At 42.6% G+C, this 18,032-nt stretch overlaps 1 protein-coding gene across 1 annotated transcript in view; it reads left to right on the top strand.

Annotated features, from left to right (window-relative positions):
- LOC129181132 (transcriptional enhancer factor TEF-3-like) overlaps positions 1-17,691 on the top strand; it is a 55,767-nt gene extending 38,076 nt beyond the window's left edge. Inside the window, exons 10-12 of the mRNA XM_054775859.1 lie at positions 9,358-9,498; positions 13,183-13,335; positions 16,688-17,691. Of these exons, the coding sequence (XP_054631834.1) occupies positions 9,358-9,498; positions 13,183-13,335; positions 16,688-16,801 (408 nt within the window). The 3' untranslated portion in view covers positions 16,802-17,691. The remainder of the gene's footprint in view (positions 1-9,357; positions 9,499-13,182; positions 13,336-16,687) is intronic.
- Positions 17,692-18,032: the final 341 nt, after the last annotated feature.

Below are 18,032 nucleotides of genomic sequence, written 5' to 3'. Positions count from 1 at the left end.
GATAAATGGTTATATTTTATTGGAGAAAGTGTTGCTTGTTGGACGGCAGCCTTAGAGCGAGGTCTCTGAGGTTAACCGTAAAACATACAGCGGAGCCAACTGCTATGCTTTGCATGGCCACAGACCACCAATGTCAAGTTGAAAGTGCCGCCCTCGCCGTCCCGTGGCCTCCAAATGGCTTTTATACGCACGCCGTTACCCCCGTCTCGAATGTTGGACTTCCGCATTATTTATCACAGCGGGATAAAGGGTGTGTGTGTGTGTGTGAGTGACACGGTTTTGGAAGCGGTCTCCGGTGGGAAGGGCAGCGGGTCAGATTTCCGGGTGGCATTTGAGGGAGGGCAAGATGAGCCCTGTCGTCTATGGTATATATCATCATGGAAAAAAGAAGAGAGCGATGCCGCCATTAGAGAGAAATGAAGACTTCAAATCAGTCGGTCTTAAATTTTGGCTTGATAGCATTTTCCAGTTGGGATCGATACCAATAGCAGCATGTCGAAAAGAGGATGTACCGTATTAGAGTGATATTTTGTTATTTTGGCAAGACGACAGGGGCATGCATGCATTAGAAGCAGGCAGTCATTGGATTCAAGAAAAGTCATTATACAGTCCATGTTCGTAAGTTGGGGACCTAGTGTATTTGTTATTATTTATTAGATTATGACCAATTAAAGGTTCGGGATGTTTTTACAGGTGTTTTGCCTATTAGAACACAAACCAGTACAATGGTACAGTCTTCTCTCACAGCTTCACTCTACCACAGTTTTTCAAAAATATATTCATGAATACTGTAAATCATTGCTGTTTTGTGGTTGAATATGGCCTAATGAGTACAAAATATACATATTTAAGCAATTTTTATGTATTTTTTGCCTAAATTAAGAATTTTCAAGCATAAAAATGGCTAAATAAAGTAAAACACAAATGTAAGGCATTCAAACGATTCTACACTGGTCACTAGATGTCAGTAATGTTACATTGATGAAACAATAGCCACGGCAAGAAGTACTGTCTGGAACAGGAAGTAAAAAAAAAGAACAAGGGACACGTGTGAGCCTATATTATGTCTTATATATGTCTTATTTTCTCTTATGTCTTAAATATTGGGTAATAGGTGTGTAAAGGGGGCTATGAGGTGTTATTTCATGTCTAGAGGGCTCTGATAATCCTGAAACTGTATTTTCTCTGCTCTCACTACTATAATATTCAATTTACAAACAAGGAATCCTGCTTTTTTTTTTTTTTTTTATTTTTTTTTTTTATCCCCTTTCCTGTCCAGCCTTTAAAGCAGATAGAATTGTATACCTAAATGCCGTCAAGTGCTCAACAGATTTACTCTGCCAGAGAGAAGTGTGATATACACTTCCCCTGTCATACAAAATTTATTCGACCTTGATGCTTGTTATAAAGCAAATTTGGAGCGCCCGGACCGGAGCAGGAGGGGACAGAGAAGAAGAGAAAAGGAAACGGGGGGGGGGGGGCGAGAGGGGACAAAAACAAAAAAAAGAGAGACAAGAGACAAGGACAACAGCAGCAACAACAACAATTGTGACAGAACAACAGAAACATACCGAACGACATCAGCAAATAAATGTCCGTGACAACTATAAAGACGAACAAGGATAAAGGACAAATCAATATCAACAACCACAATGACAAAGCTGTCAATGACAATCAGACATAATAGCAGTCATGAAATGATGACCTATGACAGTGATCACAATGACAATACTGCATTGAAACAGTCGCACACAATAGCAGTCATGAAATGATGAATTATGATAGTGATCACCATGATAATACCGCATTGAAACAGTCACACATAACTGTAGTAATGAAATGATTATCCATGATAGTGAATAGAATCAAAGTTACTGTAATGCACATCATTGTAAAAAAAAAAAAAAATACATATACACACATATATACATACATACACATACATAAATACATATATACATACATATATATATATATATATATATATATATATATATATATATATATATATATATATATATATATACACATATATACCGCACATACACACATATATATATATATAGTCATACTGCTGAAATCACCGTCGCTGTAATAAAACCAACAACATAATAACACCCTGGATAACTCAGTGAGTAATGTGGGGAAGTACGTATGTACTGTGAGTGTGCATATGTACAGGTATCTCTGTATGTAAGGAAGACTTCATATATATATAAAGGTGCAGGAATGTGTGGGCGTGTGATTGTCACTGAGAGTGCATGAAAGGAAAGGGGCCGCCTTCCACCTCCCAGAGAGCCCCGCCCCAAATAGCAAGGCCGGGCCCCGGCCGCCAGAAGGCCACCAGGCCCATAGGGGCAGGCAGCACAAAGATCAGTGCCCCAAGAGCCAGCCCAGAGAGCCCCCCCCCCCGGGAAGACCAGTAAGGGGCCGAAGAGAGGTAATCCCAGCCAAGGACAGGGCGCCAGCGGGCCGGAGGACTGCCAACCCCCGAGACCAGCGAGAGATCACACCCCACAAAGGCAGACGGGTACCGGGGGCCACAAACCGGCAGGCCCAGAGACGCCTCCACAGCCGGAAAGAAGCCCGCCCGCGCCGGAAGCGCCAATTCCCCCCCACCGCCACCCCCACCCCCAGGGAGCGGAGCCCGGCCCGCCCCGGGCCAACCCCCGCCCGACCCCCGACACAGGGCCGCCCCGCCAAGGGATGCAGGAGGCACACCCTCCACCCACCCGGCGGAGGCACGGGCGGCAGAGATGTATCGCCCAGCACCTGACCCCACGGAGCAAACCCCTGCTTTGCGGAAATTCCCGGGTCTGGAACTAACCACGATAAACAAGGGATGACTGTACCTTGGTTTTCGTACGCCCCAGTTTTCGTAGGATTGGCTTTTCGTGAAAAATGACTGGGTTTCGTACACTGTCTCGATTATTGCACGGCCAAACATTTCACTAACAAACTAGTCCGTTCGCCCGTGTATCATTCCACAAACTGGAGCGCCTGCATTGGTTAAATCCGTTTTGTCGTGTTAGTAATACACCGCGTTTTAAATGCTTGTTTGATTTCCTTCCTCATTTCATGTGTTTTGCACGGTTTCCTGCATGTAAAACTATCATTAGTCTCTATAAAATATGCTTTGTGTTCAGATTTTTGGGTTGGGTGTTTGGAACGGATTAATTAGATTTATATTATTTCTTATGGGAAAAATGTATGTGGTTTTTGTACGATTCAGTTTTCGACAGACACTGTCAGACCTGGATTAACAAGAACAACTGAGGTACCACTTTTAGGTTACAATATACAACTTTTTGGCCCTTTTGTGTATAGTAACCAAAGCGTCTGTTTGGTGGGGTTCCTTTTAGATTTTAGAAAAGTAAAACATTGAAGATGGTCATAAAGATAAGCCTGGGGGGGGTCATGACCACAGGGGTGTGCTGAGGTAGAGGTTGTCATGCCGACGGTGACAAGCAGATGGCCTGCCACCAAAGCTATGGCATTCTAGATTGAATTTCCAGCAAACGCCCCTGCCGGCCACCGGCTGGTCTGACACCTCCCTGGCGCCCCCTCCCTTCTCCTTAGCGCCGGTGGCCCTGTCCTAACAGATTGTCGCACGCTTTTGAAGTGCCCGGGGAATCGGATTTGCGCCGCCTCTGCTAAATTGTTGCACAGCCCGGCCGGCCCAGCGTGATCTAATCAGCCAATCACGCGCTGCTGATTGTAATTGGATGAATTCCCTCGCAGGCTGTAAGGCAGACCATGGCGCTCGGGCGAGGCTGGATGGAGCCTCGGGGATGAAGACAAATAGAGGAATTACACCCAGATGAAGATGAAGGTGGCCATGTGGAGATGAGGGGGCCGGGCAGTGTCTCAATGACCCATTAGGACGTGGGGTTGGGTAAAACAGGCCAGCTGTCAAAGTGAGAATGCGGATCCAAAATAAGATTTTACTCTCTGTTTAAAACATGGGGAGGATCAGCATGCGCATAGCCCTTTAAGCGCCAAAGTCGCAAAATTGCGACAAGCAACGCTGCAGAATTTAACAAGCCATCTCTGCAAATATAGTGCCTGATGGAGTTCATACTTTACACCGGGAGATGGCGGACATCTGTAACTTCAATCTGAGCAACATTTGTGAGCGTGGATTTTCTTGTATATCTTCCAATATCAAATACCAACGCATGTACATACTCTATATTTTATTATCTGAAGTTAATCAACCATTCAAGTATCACTGTGATTCTCTGTGTATTCTGTAGAAGTGGGAAAATACTGAGTGGACTGAGAGAAAGCGGTTGAGATAAAGAAGCACCTGGTGCGTGAGGCATGACCAAGGCTGTCCCCCCACATGCGTGGGCTCAAGACAGCTCCAGACAATTCAGGGACGAAATGCACATTCCACAGGCATGCGCTAAGCAGCCGCTTCCTCAACGGTCCACCACCGGAACTAGCTGTGACTAATATCGACACTTAACTCACCACATCCATCTACGCGTTACCACGCCCATCTATGTCAATAAAAAGAAGCAGGAGAGTGTTGTCCGTCGGCGAGTGCTGCAGTGTGGCATGGATGCTCTCTCCTTGTGCAAGAAAATCTCAAGCTTTGTTTTCTGTGTGTCATTTTGTTAATTCATCGGTGGTCGGGGGCAAGTTCCCCTGACAGTTTCTATGCAAAGTTTAAGAGTTTATAGACTTGAACCCCCGTGTGCGTGGCGCCAGCGATTCCGCTCACCATGACAGTCCACAAGCAGCACATACTTGAGCCGATGCTTTGCTCCACCGTGTTCGGGGTGGCAGGAAGGGATGTGGTGGGTGGTCAAAACACTGCTAATGGTGAGGGTGGGAGCGGGAATGTAAAAAAAAAAAAAAAAAGTGGAAATAGCAGCAGAATCTGCGGGAGACTCCGTGGCAGAAGATGCACTGCTAAGCAGTGGTGGCAGCAGTGGTGTTCAAGATCCCGCTGTAAATGACGATGATAATGTCTGGGTTTGCTTGAGCGATGAGGAAGAGTATCACAGACGGGCATCTGACAAATTATGTGCCTGGTCATGCATAATATGCAAATTAGATGAGTGAATTTACTCCCATCACACACTTTGGGTCATACTGATGATTTTTCTCATTTACAGTATGCCTTTATCTAACCATTTTCAAGCTACGGCCTTTTGAAATAGGAATGTCAAAACTTAATATTTTCTTGAAAAAACGGGGTTAAAGGTGAACCACATCTGCTTCATCTGCTAGTATCTTTCATCCTTCAAAGGTTATAGTTAAAGCAATCCCTCGCCACTTCAATCTTCAAATTTCACAGCTTCACTTTATAACGTTGTTAAAAAATATATATGAATTAATAAATAATACAATTTTGTAGTTGAATATGTCCTATGATTAGTCCAAAAATATGCAGATTTAAGCAAATCTTATGTTTTTTTTTCCTAAATAAAGCGATTCCAAACATAAAAATGGCTACAATACAAATGTAGGGCATTCAGAAGACTCATGTGATATGCAGTGTTCCACATTGGTCACTAGGTGTCTGTAATGTTACATTCATGACACAATGGCCACCACAGGAAGTACTGTCCAAAACAGGAAGTAAAAACAGAACAACAACAAGGAACTCTCACAATGCTAACATGTGTCAATCTATATTTTGTCTTATTCATGCCTTATGTCTTAATTTCTTTTATTATTACTGCTACTGTAATCCCTCGTTTATTGCGGTTAATTAGTTCCAGACATGGCCGTGATAAGTGAAGTAGGATTCTTTATGTATAAATCAAACATGTTCTGAGTTTGCGTACAGAGAGAACCTGTTTACGACCTTCTAAATATTGTTTTTGACATTATTAGAGCCCTCTAGACTTGAACTAACAGCCCTAAAGTCACATTTACACTCCTATTACCCAATATATTGTAAGTAAGTAAGTAATAAGTCATATAAAAGACATGAATAAGACCACAATGATATCGACTCACACATGTAAGAGACTTCCTTTTTTGCTTCCTGTTTCTATACAGTACATTTCAAAGTATCTTCATCTTCATTTGTATTTTAGTTCATTTGGGCATTTTTTGCTTGTAAATGCTTAATTTAGGCCAAACATGTACAATTTGCTTAAATATGCATTTAAAAAAAAAAAGACCATAGTCGGCCATTAAACAGCAATGATTTCTTTAATTTTTTTTTCAAAATCCTTGATAATCTCTTGTTTATCGCAGTTAATTGGTACCAGATCCGACTGCGGTAAGTGAATTTCCGTAAAGTAGGATTCAATATTAATAAATAGAATATTTCCGTAGTAGTAGCTAACATTATTTCTAACATTATCAGAGTCTTGTAGACATAAACTAACACCCCACTAGTCATTATTATTCTTTGTTTACGTCACATTGTGCAGGCTTTGGCATCACTGCAGAGACATAACAGACGAGCTAACTAGTTAGCCTCTCCAATTTACTTATTCTAAACTCAAGCGTTTGAAATGGAGTGAGGAAGAAGGACAAACAAAATCTTTTCCACTCGATCTCAGCCATGGCATGTCGGTTCGGGTCTGCTGGCTCAGTAGCCAGTCTCCACGCAGTGTGAAAGGTCATGTAATCTAACGTCATGTCTTACTGACATTACTGATGCCTAGTGACCACAACACTACATATAACCTGTCTTTCAATTAGGGATGCTCCAATCAGGGTTTTATGCTGCCGATTCCGATACTGATCACATGGATGAATTAAGACATTTTATAATGTATTTATGATGAAGTGCTATTGGCCAGGGGTGCGTATAAAGGGGCAAAGTTAGGACAATTCCAAGGTAACTTAACTGCCAGAGGGCCCAAAAATAGGTACAGTCAAACCTGTCTTAGCGGCCACCTGCCTATAGCGGCCACTGAAAAATCCCCCGCAGAAAATTTACGTGTTATAGACCCTGTGTATAGCAGTCACCTGTCTAACGCGGCCAGCGGCCACCCATTTTGTATCCCTTGGTCAACATCTGACCGCATATAGTGGCCAAAATGCCGACTCAAGCAGAAGCTTCATGCACGAAAAAGTTTCGTTTTTTAATCAATGAAGCCGTCGTGTGTAGACTTTAATTACTGAGTCCTAGCTCAGTCACAATCATTCACAAGATCCACACAAACTGTCAGTTGTTCCACATAAAAAAGCCATCTTCTTTTGAGCTTGTTGCAGACAGTGACACCGTTTATTTCCTGGTGTGAGACAGTATGTATATGTATATGTGTATGTATCTGCAAACACAAGCTTCTAATCACAGACATGTTAATATGTGCGTGCACAAATTCAAAATGGCCGATAACCTGTATAGAACGGCCACCTGCCTATAGTGGCCACTTTGCCGTTTCCCTTTAGTGGCCGCTATAGACAGGTTTGACTGTAATTACTAATAAAATTAATAATTAATTAATAAAGGGGGGGTGATTTTTTTCATGCAACCCATATGACATGAAAAAAGGAACCATAAAATCATCTTTAGTCAAAAACATATTTTATTTACTTTTTGAAGACAACATATATCACTGACACTTCCAGAGGATGAGACGCCTTCTTTAAGCAGACTTTGGCGAACTCGTCTGATGAATTTTATTATTTTTCAGGTTATTAGCTGAGCTATCTGACTGTCACACACATATGGGCGAGTGTTAGCCACATGGCTGCGTTAGCTGCCCTGACTGTGAGCCTCCAAAACTCCAAACTCCAAAACATACTCCGTCAAGTGTTGTTCTTCAAATGCTTTTAACGTGCTACCCGTGCCAGGTATGTTTCGTGGCATGTGTTAGAAGTTAGGCTCCACACGGCAGACATGATTTTTGTTTGGAAGGAAGTGGGAGGACGAAGACTGCCAAAGACGTTAGATAGGTCAAGACACTACACCGCACAAAAGGGTCGCTGTGGACTGCAATAATGCTAGCCAGAGGTGATCGGCTTTAGTGACTGCCGTTGCCGGCGTTTTATCCGCATAAGCCAATTACGTGATTTTTTTTTACGAAAATCAGATGATACTGATTGGTGGCCGATTGATCGGAGCATCCATACTTTCAGTGTTTTTCAACTAATAATAGGCCACAGCGACCCACCACATGGTGATCATTTATTAAATATTTTTTGAAAAAACACAATATAGCGCCCACTAAAAGATGTCACTTTTAGAGCAGTTTTAAGCCATAAAAACGGCCACAAGGTGACAGAATTGAATTTAATAAGTGCTAGGCATGGATCTTTTGCATGTAAAAACACACTTGACAGCAATGAGGAAGTGGAAGAAGTGTGAGTGTAGCATGCAGACGGTTATGCATGATTTTACACACACACACACACACACACACACAGTTTAGTTCCAAATGTGAAAATTGTAAATAGTTCATGCTGATATATTTGTAAATGGCTTGTTATTTTGATGTAAAACAACCCTTTTTGTGTTGTTGGTGTTGTGGTATAGTTTAGATATTTGAGCTGTCACAAAAGCAAAACATTTGTGTCAAAGTGAAAGTTATGCTTGAAATGTATTTCTTCACAAAAAGCTGTTTTTCTTGTTGGGAAGTGATGCTTTCCTGAAACTTACCTATGTTCTACTGCTGATTACTAAACAACGGAAAAAGGTAGAAACGCTTTTGTTTCTGATGAAAGACGAGAGTCTAGTCTTTCTTTTGGTCGGTTCCATGTTTTTATAGCCACAGAACATCAAAATGGCCTAAAATGGCCGGTACCGAAGGGGTTGTTTTTGGAAAAAACGCTGGGATAGAATGAGTTCATATAAGAATAAGTTACAGCTGGAAAGCATGAGACTGGAATACACCAAAATGATCAACTGGAATTTATTTTTATTATTTTATTTTAAGATGTGTAGCGAAGCCTGCATTTATTTTTTATTTTATTTTACAAAACTGTCATCAGTCATCTTGCTAGGTGGTATCATGTCCACGAGGAAGGAGCTTTTTTCTTTCTTCATGGAATCACGAAAAGCCGCAAGCTGAAAAGAGCGCGTTTGATGGTAATGCAAATGCACCGCCACGGGTGAAGATCGTCTTTATTCATTAGCAGTCATGCGAGCACCAGGAGGTGCGTAGCATCTTGGGAATCTCAAGGCTGGTTTGGCAGCATTACCCAAGGTCAACTGGGATCGTCACTTTGGATGCCTCGTGGCTTTACAGAGAATTACTCTCTCCAGCTTGGCTGAGCTGTAAGATTCTTTGGTCAGACCGTCCACACCCACAAGAACGACTTTATATCAGCACCCGCACTTGGGGAAAGACTAAAATCTTCCGAAAAGCTCTTAAATGTCTTCTTTGCTCAACCGTTCATTCCAAGAGAGCATTAAAGTTGACATGTCTTCCCCTCCAGGCGGACCTGAGTGTCAACCTGCAAGATGACAGCAGTTTCTTCTATGGCGTTTCCAGCCAGTACGAGAGCGCCGAGAACATGATCATCACCTCGTCCACCAAGGTCTGCTCCTTTGGCAAGCAGGTGGTGGAGAAAGTGGAGGTAAGAGCGACACCCGGTGCCTGCATCTTGATTTCAACCTTTCATTCAAACTAAGTGAAATAAAGACAATACAATAAAATTGAGATTGTACATAAAAAAATGTAAATGGAATTTTAAATACTAATATTTATAAAAAATAATAAAAAATAAAATATATAGTTCAATTTGAAATGTAAACATTTAAATGCAATTTTAAAAAAATAAAATAAAACACAATTTTAAGGAAAATAAGATGTATTTTATGCATATGCATTTATGCATATTAGTTTTTTTATTAACTTAATTCATCAACAATTCATTTAAAAAAATAAAAAAAGACCTAAAACAAGCATACACACTAGGGATGTCCCGATCCACATTTTTTGGCTTCTGATCCAATTTTTTTTTATATTCTTGCCAATCTGATTCGATCCGATACCGATCGTTTTTTTTTTTGTTTGTTTTCGTAATAATAAGCTTTTGTTCCAAACATGAATTTGTGCAACTGAACATGTTTATGAAAATAGCTCTTCAAAGCATTACAAATAATGCAAGCAAAGTATTGCTGAATGGACTTTGTTCCACAGCATGAGCGTATATATTGTTCTTGTATTATTGTATTGCATGTATATTTTGTAACAAACCTCTGTGAGTCCGCTCCCTGATCCAATAAAAGATCAAACCGGAAAAAATGGGTGTGCAAAATAGTTTTAGGATAGGACTAATCATTTGACGTGGTTATAGATCAATTATAGATCAAACTCTCTTAGGGCCCTATGAAATCAGTTTCATTCTTTTCCCAAATTCCATTTTTTCCATTTAAATTTTTTACAATTCAGTCTTTTACCTTTTCCACTTGTTTTACCAGCATAGTGTGTGTGTGCTGTTTGGGTTAGTGAATCAAATGCAAACGTCCTTGCATTTACTGATGCAAGACATCATTGGCCCATTTTGTCCAGTCATTGAGAAATGTTAGCTTAGCTAACTTTTCTAATGGGATGTCAGCCTCAGCACATATTGCTAGAAAACCTTCAACAAACTGTAACGCCCGTGCTTGTGATCAAGGAAGATGGAGTCACAGATGCGATGCCAGTCGCGTTATTAATGCAAGACAGCCATATTTTATTTTGAAGGCCTGGATGTGTTGTGTGTGTTGAGAAAATACAGCGGATCGGCAGCCAATCCCGATCCTGAAGATTGGATCGGGACATCCCTAATACATACAATAAAATATAAAAATAATATAATCTAAAAATGATATACAGTAAAACACAATATGTATTTTTCCACCGGGAACATTGGATCATGATTTGCAATTCCACATTCGCTGTGCCGCAAATTTGGGGATTTTGGGTGATTTTTTTTTTTTCTTCTCTGAAAATAGGAGTTTTTTTTCCCCGCATTGACCCTGAGTGTGTAATCATTTACATGATTAATATGTGATAATACAGGTAATATGTGCAGCAAAAGTGTGCTATGGTTAAAAAAGCCTACAATGTTTCCATGTAGATGTCTTTATTAGGGCTGTCAAATGATCACAAATTTGAATCAAATTAATCCGCTTTCAAACTAATTAATCATGATTAATCACCGTTTGCAACTACATGGGAAACACGGCCATTCTTACTGTATTTTATGAATAAAAAGATAAATGTAGATATGTGTGTGTGTGTGTATTACCAGCTCCAAAGGAACTGAAAATTTAACTCAAGCTAAAAGATAGCACATGTCTGAAAATCTCTGAATTGAAGTTGAACTCACGTTTTGCGTGTAGATGTATTTTCTGGGGTTTACGAGCATGTTTAAATGTGTCACATTGTACTTCCACAATAATGGGCGCCACACGCCTCTACTCCACGTGTTTTCAATGGAACCTGCACGATAGGGCGATCGCCGCGGAGGATAGAGCAAATTGTACGAGTCTCCCACGGTTTAGATTGGCTGTCAGATGTGGAGGGAATTTGGGGGTATCAAAGTAGTTCAGCAGAAAAGCGTCCGGTGTTGATTGAGTACTCTTGCTAGTATCGGATGTTGCTAGTATTGAAGATAAACGTACACAAATGTCCGTGGAAATGAATGTAAACTTACCCGCTATGTTTACTAATACGCCACCGAGTTCCCATGCGGCTGCTTTTTTCTTTATATCTCTACATTCTTTTTAGAAATGTCAAATAGCTCCTGGAAATCTGACACGGCAAGTGTAGCGTACTGATTAGCATCCTGTCCGCTCATTGGTCCATCACGGAAACTCCCGCTGATTGGTCCTCGTGTGGGCGACAGCGATGAAGAGTTATAAAATACTCTACCCTCCACCCTGGTTCCCCTGTCCTCTGGGGCGCCACATGGGCTGCTTGGAGAGCGTGTGCGACCACAGAGAACCTTGCAGGTTCCATGTTCCATTCAACGAGACGTCTGGTCTTTTAAAGAGGACGCTGACGATATAAGCGCAACTTTTCTGGTGGGCAACAGCTTATGTTTAATGGTTGTGTGTAACATCTTTCTGTCTACGATACATCCCATGTCACCACGTGGAAACATGCGGCTTATCTATGGACTAATCTGCTTTTCCGTGTGTGCGGCTTAGATACCGGTGTGTTCCATAGCCCCGACATTGTGATACTCGTGGATTGTCCCAGAACAATCCACTGTATTTCAAGACCAACTCATTTTTCAGCTCAAATGAAACCTGATGAGGTGGCAGTGGTCTTATTTACACTGCAACTGGTTGAGACTGAATCAACAGCACCTCTGCTGGCTGCAGCCAAGTACTGCACTCAATTTTGCCTCGACCGCCACACAACAGAATGGATGATAACTACAACAATAGACCAAGTTAAGGATAAGAGTAACTTATTGTTGCACTTTAAAGTTGTATTGTTGGAGAGCGTTCAACCCCTGTAATGGATCAGCGCCAAGATGACGTCTTTTTTCCCCACCAAACCAGCTTCCTGGAACCCGGACTGTGCTCCTTATATCCCAAAGTGAGAGCCGACAAAATCCAGCATGAGCACACGTTATTAAATCAATGCTATTGTTTTGCAGCCAAGGAGCTGTGTGGCTTGTGCAACATGCTTAAAGGCTATTTTATTAGCACGGGACACAATAGGCGCCTGTGTGCCGCCCGCCTGGTGTACTCCTGTTGCTTTATAGCCCAGCAGCACGCAGGAAGTGGCGGAGGTACCGCAGTACTTCAGAGCTGACAAAAAAGTTCCATGGCAGTGATCAGAGTATTGTTTTCATGCGGTTCTGAGTATTATCACCACACAGTGCGAGTGGTGGATTCCAGTCAACAAGCGCTGATCTGTGCTCAGGAAATTGACGTGAGAAAAAAAAAAAATCCCCCAGATGACTCAGTATTACGCTTCCCGTTAAATAGACAACACAATGGAGGCCCCTGCTCCCCCACACCTGCTGCTGCCTGATGGATTGTACAATATAAACACACGCACACAGCCTTGGGTTGAGGCCTCATGCTGACACTTAATGGCATCATGATTTGATTAGTGTTGGCACCAGAATTATGTTCATTGTCACATCCAGCGTGCTGCGCGCTGGATCGGCCCTATTGCATTACACATATTACACTTCATCACGCAGCCGACAAAACGCACGCCGCCTTGTTTCACCCTCTAATGTGTTTGCAAATCTCCCATTCTCAGCCCTCAGCTTATTGTCGTCTTTATCGCTTTTCTTTTGCCCGCTCAGACCGAGTACGCCCGCTTCGAGAACGGCCGCTACGTGTTCCGGATCCACCGCTCGCCGCTGTGCGAGTACATGATCAACTTCATCCACAAGCTCAAACACTTGCCTGAGAAGTACATGATGAACAGCGTGCTGGAGAACTTCACCATCCTTCAGGTACACACACGTACACGTACACGTACACACACACACACAAAAGGGATTCCACCGATCAGCAGATTTCTGTGAAAAAAAAAAATCACGTAATCTGCACATGCCGATAAATGTCTGTCAACGGCGATCACAAAAGCTGATCACCTGTGGCTCGTACTATCGCGGTGTGCAGCCTTTAGCGAGCCCTACGTGCAGTGTCATGTCGTGTCTGGGGTAGCGCCGTCCCCCCACTTTCCTTCACACTGCGCAGGTGTTCCAAAACAAAAACAATCATGTCTGCCGTGTGGAACTTACCTGCCAACACAAACTACCTTGCAGGGGTAGCACCTTAAAGAGCTTTCATTTAATACGGCATTTGGAAGAAAAAAAACTTGACGGAGTACGGTGAGCTTTCGAGGCCCACGGTGTGATCATCAGTCAAACAGCAGCTAACACTCGCCTGGATGTGCGTGAAAGTCAGAAGGCTCGGCTAATAACCCGAAAAATAATCGACTTCATCCGACGAGATGACCAACCTTTGCCAGTGGTGGAAGACACCGGGTGCGCCGACTGCTCTCTCACTTGGAGCCCGCCTACGTGCTACCAGAAGTCCTGCTGGAGCTCCACTGATGTACTCTCACATCCAATGTCTTCAGTTCAAGAAGGCCTCTCATCCTCTAAGTTTGACAAGTGAGATACAATCATGTGAAACAGTTTGTCACACTTTCATGTTTCAGATCATCAAACACATTTAAATATTAGTCAATGACAACACAACTGAACACAAAATGCAGTTTTGAATTTTTTTATTATTAAAAGAAAGAAAAAAACATCCAAAGCTACATGGCCCTGTGTGAAAAAGTGATTGCCCCCTAAACCTAATAAGTGGTTGGCCACCCTTAGCAGCAACAACTGCAATCAAGCGTTTGTGATAACTTGCAATGAGTCTCTTACACGCTGTGGAGGAATTTTGGCCCACTCATCTTTTGTTGTCATTCAGCCACATTGGAGGCTTTTCCAGCATGAAGCGCCTTTTTAAGGTCATACCACAGCATCTCAATAGGATTCAGGTCAGGACTTTGACTAGGCCACTCCAAAGTCTTCATTTTGTTGTTCTTCAGCCATTCAGAGGTGGACTTGCTGGTGTGTTTTGGATCATTGTCCTGCTGCAGAACCCAAGTTGCTTTCAGCTTGAGGTCACCAACAGATGGCCGGACATTCTCCTTCAGGGTTTATTTGGTAGACAGCAGAATTCATGGTTCCATTTATCACAGCAAGTCTTCCAGGTCCTGAAGCAGCAAAACAGCCCCAGACCATCACACTACCACCACCATATTTTACTGTTGGTATGATGTTCTTTTTCTGACATGTGGCGTTACTTTTATACCAGATGTAATGGGACACACACCTTCCAAAAAGTTCAACTTGTGTCTCGTCAGACCACAGAGTATTTTCCCAAAGGTCTTGGGGATCATCAAGATGTTTTCTGGCAAAATTGAGACGAGCCTTAATGTTCTTTTTGTTCAGCAGTGGTTTTAGTCTTGGAACTCAGGCCGTTTTTGTCCAGTGTCTTTCTCATGGTGGAGTCATGAACACTGACCTTAACTGAGGCAAGTGAGGCCTGCAGTTCTTTGGATGTTGTTGTGGGGTCTTTTGTGACCTCTTGGATGAGTCATTGCTGTGCACTTGGGGTCATTTTGGTTGCCCGGCCACTCACCACTGTTCCATGTTTTCGCCATTTATGGATAATCGCACTCACTGTGGTTTGCTGGAGTCCCAGAGCTTTAGAAATGGCTTTATAACCTGATAGACCTCAATTAATTTCTTTCTTCACACAGGGCCATGTAGGTTTGGATTTTTTTTTCTCCCTTAATAATAAAAAAATTCATTTAAAAAAATGCATTTTGTGTTCAGTTGTGTTATCACTTCTGGGCTTCATGAAAAAAAAATCACACTCCACACTCAATTTTATTAGTAATTACCTATTTGTTGGCCCCCCCCTGGCTGACATTTCCCCCCTTAAATGGCACCGCTGGCCAATAGCACTCATCATAAATACATTGAAAAGTGTATCATTAAATCCATGTGATGGGCATCGGCCGATTTCATTCATGGATGATCAGTACTGGAATCAGCCTCATAAAACCCTGATTGGAGGATCCCTAGTAAAACACCATTTTTATTAAGAGGCAAACTTAAAAACAACAAGACGCTCAGTCTTTGTTATGATTTTTCTACAATGCTTGCTTGTTACATGCGTCAACACAAGATAACCACCGTAAAAGATGATTAAAACTCTTTTAATACGAGTCTGCTGCTCTTCTACTGTTTCTTTTAAGCCTTCTTTTGCTAAGTGTCAGCGAACAGCCTGACGAAATAGGCAAACACTGCTTGTCACACAAGTGGAAAAAGAAGCTAGGAACCGCAACACCTAAAAACAGTTAACGGTCCACTTTAACATGAACACAGCAGGCGTGAGTCTACCGTTTGCTCCTTCATTTTCAAATAAGCGTCGCATGAAAAGCCAACCATTGTTATTTGTCGCACAAGTGGAAAGAGAAGCTCACCACCATGAAACGCAAAAATAGAAACAGTCCACTTTAACACCGCAGATGTGAGTCCGCTGTTTACGCCTTCTTTTTTATGTCTGGGTGGCAGGGGGAAGCCAAAGAAAAAGTCAAATGTTGCTCATCACACAAGTGCAAAAAGAAGCTAACCACCGTAAAAGACAAAAACGGTAAAGGTCCACGCTAACGTTAACACTGCAGATGTAAGTCAGCTGTTTTCCTCTTTCTAAAAGGCCAAAGGAAAAGCCAAACGTTGAGTGTCACACAAGTAAAAGGAAGCTACCCACATAAAAACAGTAGCGGTCTGCTTTAACATTAACATTGCAGATGTGAGTCCGCTAATAGCAAAAAGTTTAAGAAGAAGCTAAGCACTGGGGCCGCTTTAACGTCATTGGACTTTGGGTGCGAGCGCAATATTTGCTTCTTTGTTTAAAAAGGGACAAAGGCCATATTGAGCCCACACGGCCGACTACATGACAGCATGTCATCAGGCCTCTCAATGAATGCATGACTGACTTCCTCTTCACCACGATCACCACACACACGACGCGTACACGTGCACTCGCACTGTGAGCACAATGGATCACACAAAAAGCACTGTGTTCAGTCGTGCGTGTTTGTGTGATGCTGTAGCGCCACACTGTGGTTACTTGCGTTTGTAGACCACGCACCTGGCAACTACGTGAGACACCGGGGTGACTTGGAGCATTTTTACATATGGGTAGCTTCCGTATATTCGAAACACACTTGAAAGTGCAGATGAAACTGAAGTGGGAAACGGAATGAAGCAGCTGCCTTTTGTGATGCAGGTGGTGACCAACAGGGACACCCTGGAGACGCTGCTGTGCGTGGCCTACGTCTTTGAGGTGTCCACCAGCGAGCACGGCGCCCAGCATCACATCTACCGGCTGGTCAAGGACTGACACGGCGGAGGACGTCAACCTCCGTGAGCCCCACAAACCCACCCCCGCTCCCCACAATAAGGACACACTATCCTCCGCGAGCTTCGTGCTTGAACGTGACGACCTCTGGACGCCCTTAATAATGATTGTGGAGACCGCAACCAGGCTTAGCGGTGGAAACAAGGACCATGATGCACTGCGGTCTCAGCACCACAGGAGACCTGCCTGGCCATGAAAGACTTGCATGAGAACATTGTCAATGGTGTTTGTTTTTTTAAAAAAAAAATATATTTTATTTGAAATCTGATTCTTGTAGTGCTTGTTTTGATCTGATTGTGTCATGCATGTGCAGGCTGACTCAGGGTGTCAGGGTGCCACCTACTGACTGAACGATGAACAACAACGGCACACATGGACGTCGAAGCAAAGAATTGCACAACCTGTTTTTGTCAGTGTCAATCACGTGTGCTGTCGGAGTAATTCTACTGTCAAGTGCCACATGTCCTTAAAGTGAGCTACAAAAGAGAGGCTAAAAAGAGTGTAATCACTGTTGGGTTTTTTTTTTTGGTGTTTTAAAGTCTTCAGTGTTTTTGTCTTACAGCTTGAAATTGACTCCAACAAAAGGCACATAATCATTAATAATAATAATAATAATAACAATGCTACCTTGAAGCACAGTTTATGCTGGTTGCATCATGTCATTTGCCCTGAAGTGTCAGATAAATGTTTCTTACAAAAATTACTTTTGGTGGTTTTATTTTTGTTTCCATTTTTTTCGAGTGTGCAGGCTTGGGGAAAAGTCCTGAAAATTCAAATGTCCCGTGACTGCCAGGGGACCCAAAAAAGTAGTAATTACTAATAGAATTAGTAATTAATAAGGGGGGAAGGGCAACGGTACATGAGAAAGCAATTCGGCGTCTTATGAATTCAATTATTTTTTCGGGTCATTAGCTGAGCCTTCTGTCGCACAGATACCCGCGAGTGTTAGCCACATGGCTACACATCAAAAACTCACCACACATCAATTGTTTGGTATTTAAATGCCCTATTAAAGTTTTTAAAGTGCTACCCAGCAAGATTTTTTCCGTGGCATGTGTTGGTAGCCAAGTTCCACACGGCAGGCATGATTGTTATTGCGGGACACGTGGGAGGACGACGCTGCCAAAGACGTTAGGTATGTCAAGACATGACCTTGCACCAAGCGTTCGCTGCGGGCTGCTATAGTGCTAGCCGCTATAGTGTAAGGCTTTTG

This window comes from Dunckerocampus dactyliophorus, chromosome 5 (assembly GCF_027744805.1).
Source record: "Dunckerocampus dactyliophorus isolate RoL2022-P2 chromosome 5, RoL_Ddac_1.1, whole genome shotgun sequence".
Lineage (NCBI taxonomy): Eukaryota > Metazoa > Chordata > Actinopteri > Syngnathiformes > Syngnathidae > Dunckerocampus > Dunckerocampus dactyliophorus.
This window is presented reverse-complemented; position numbering and strand designations above follow the sequence as displayed.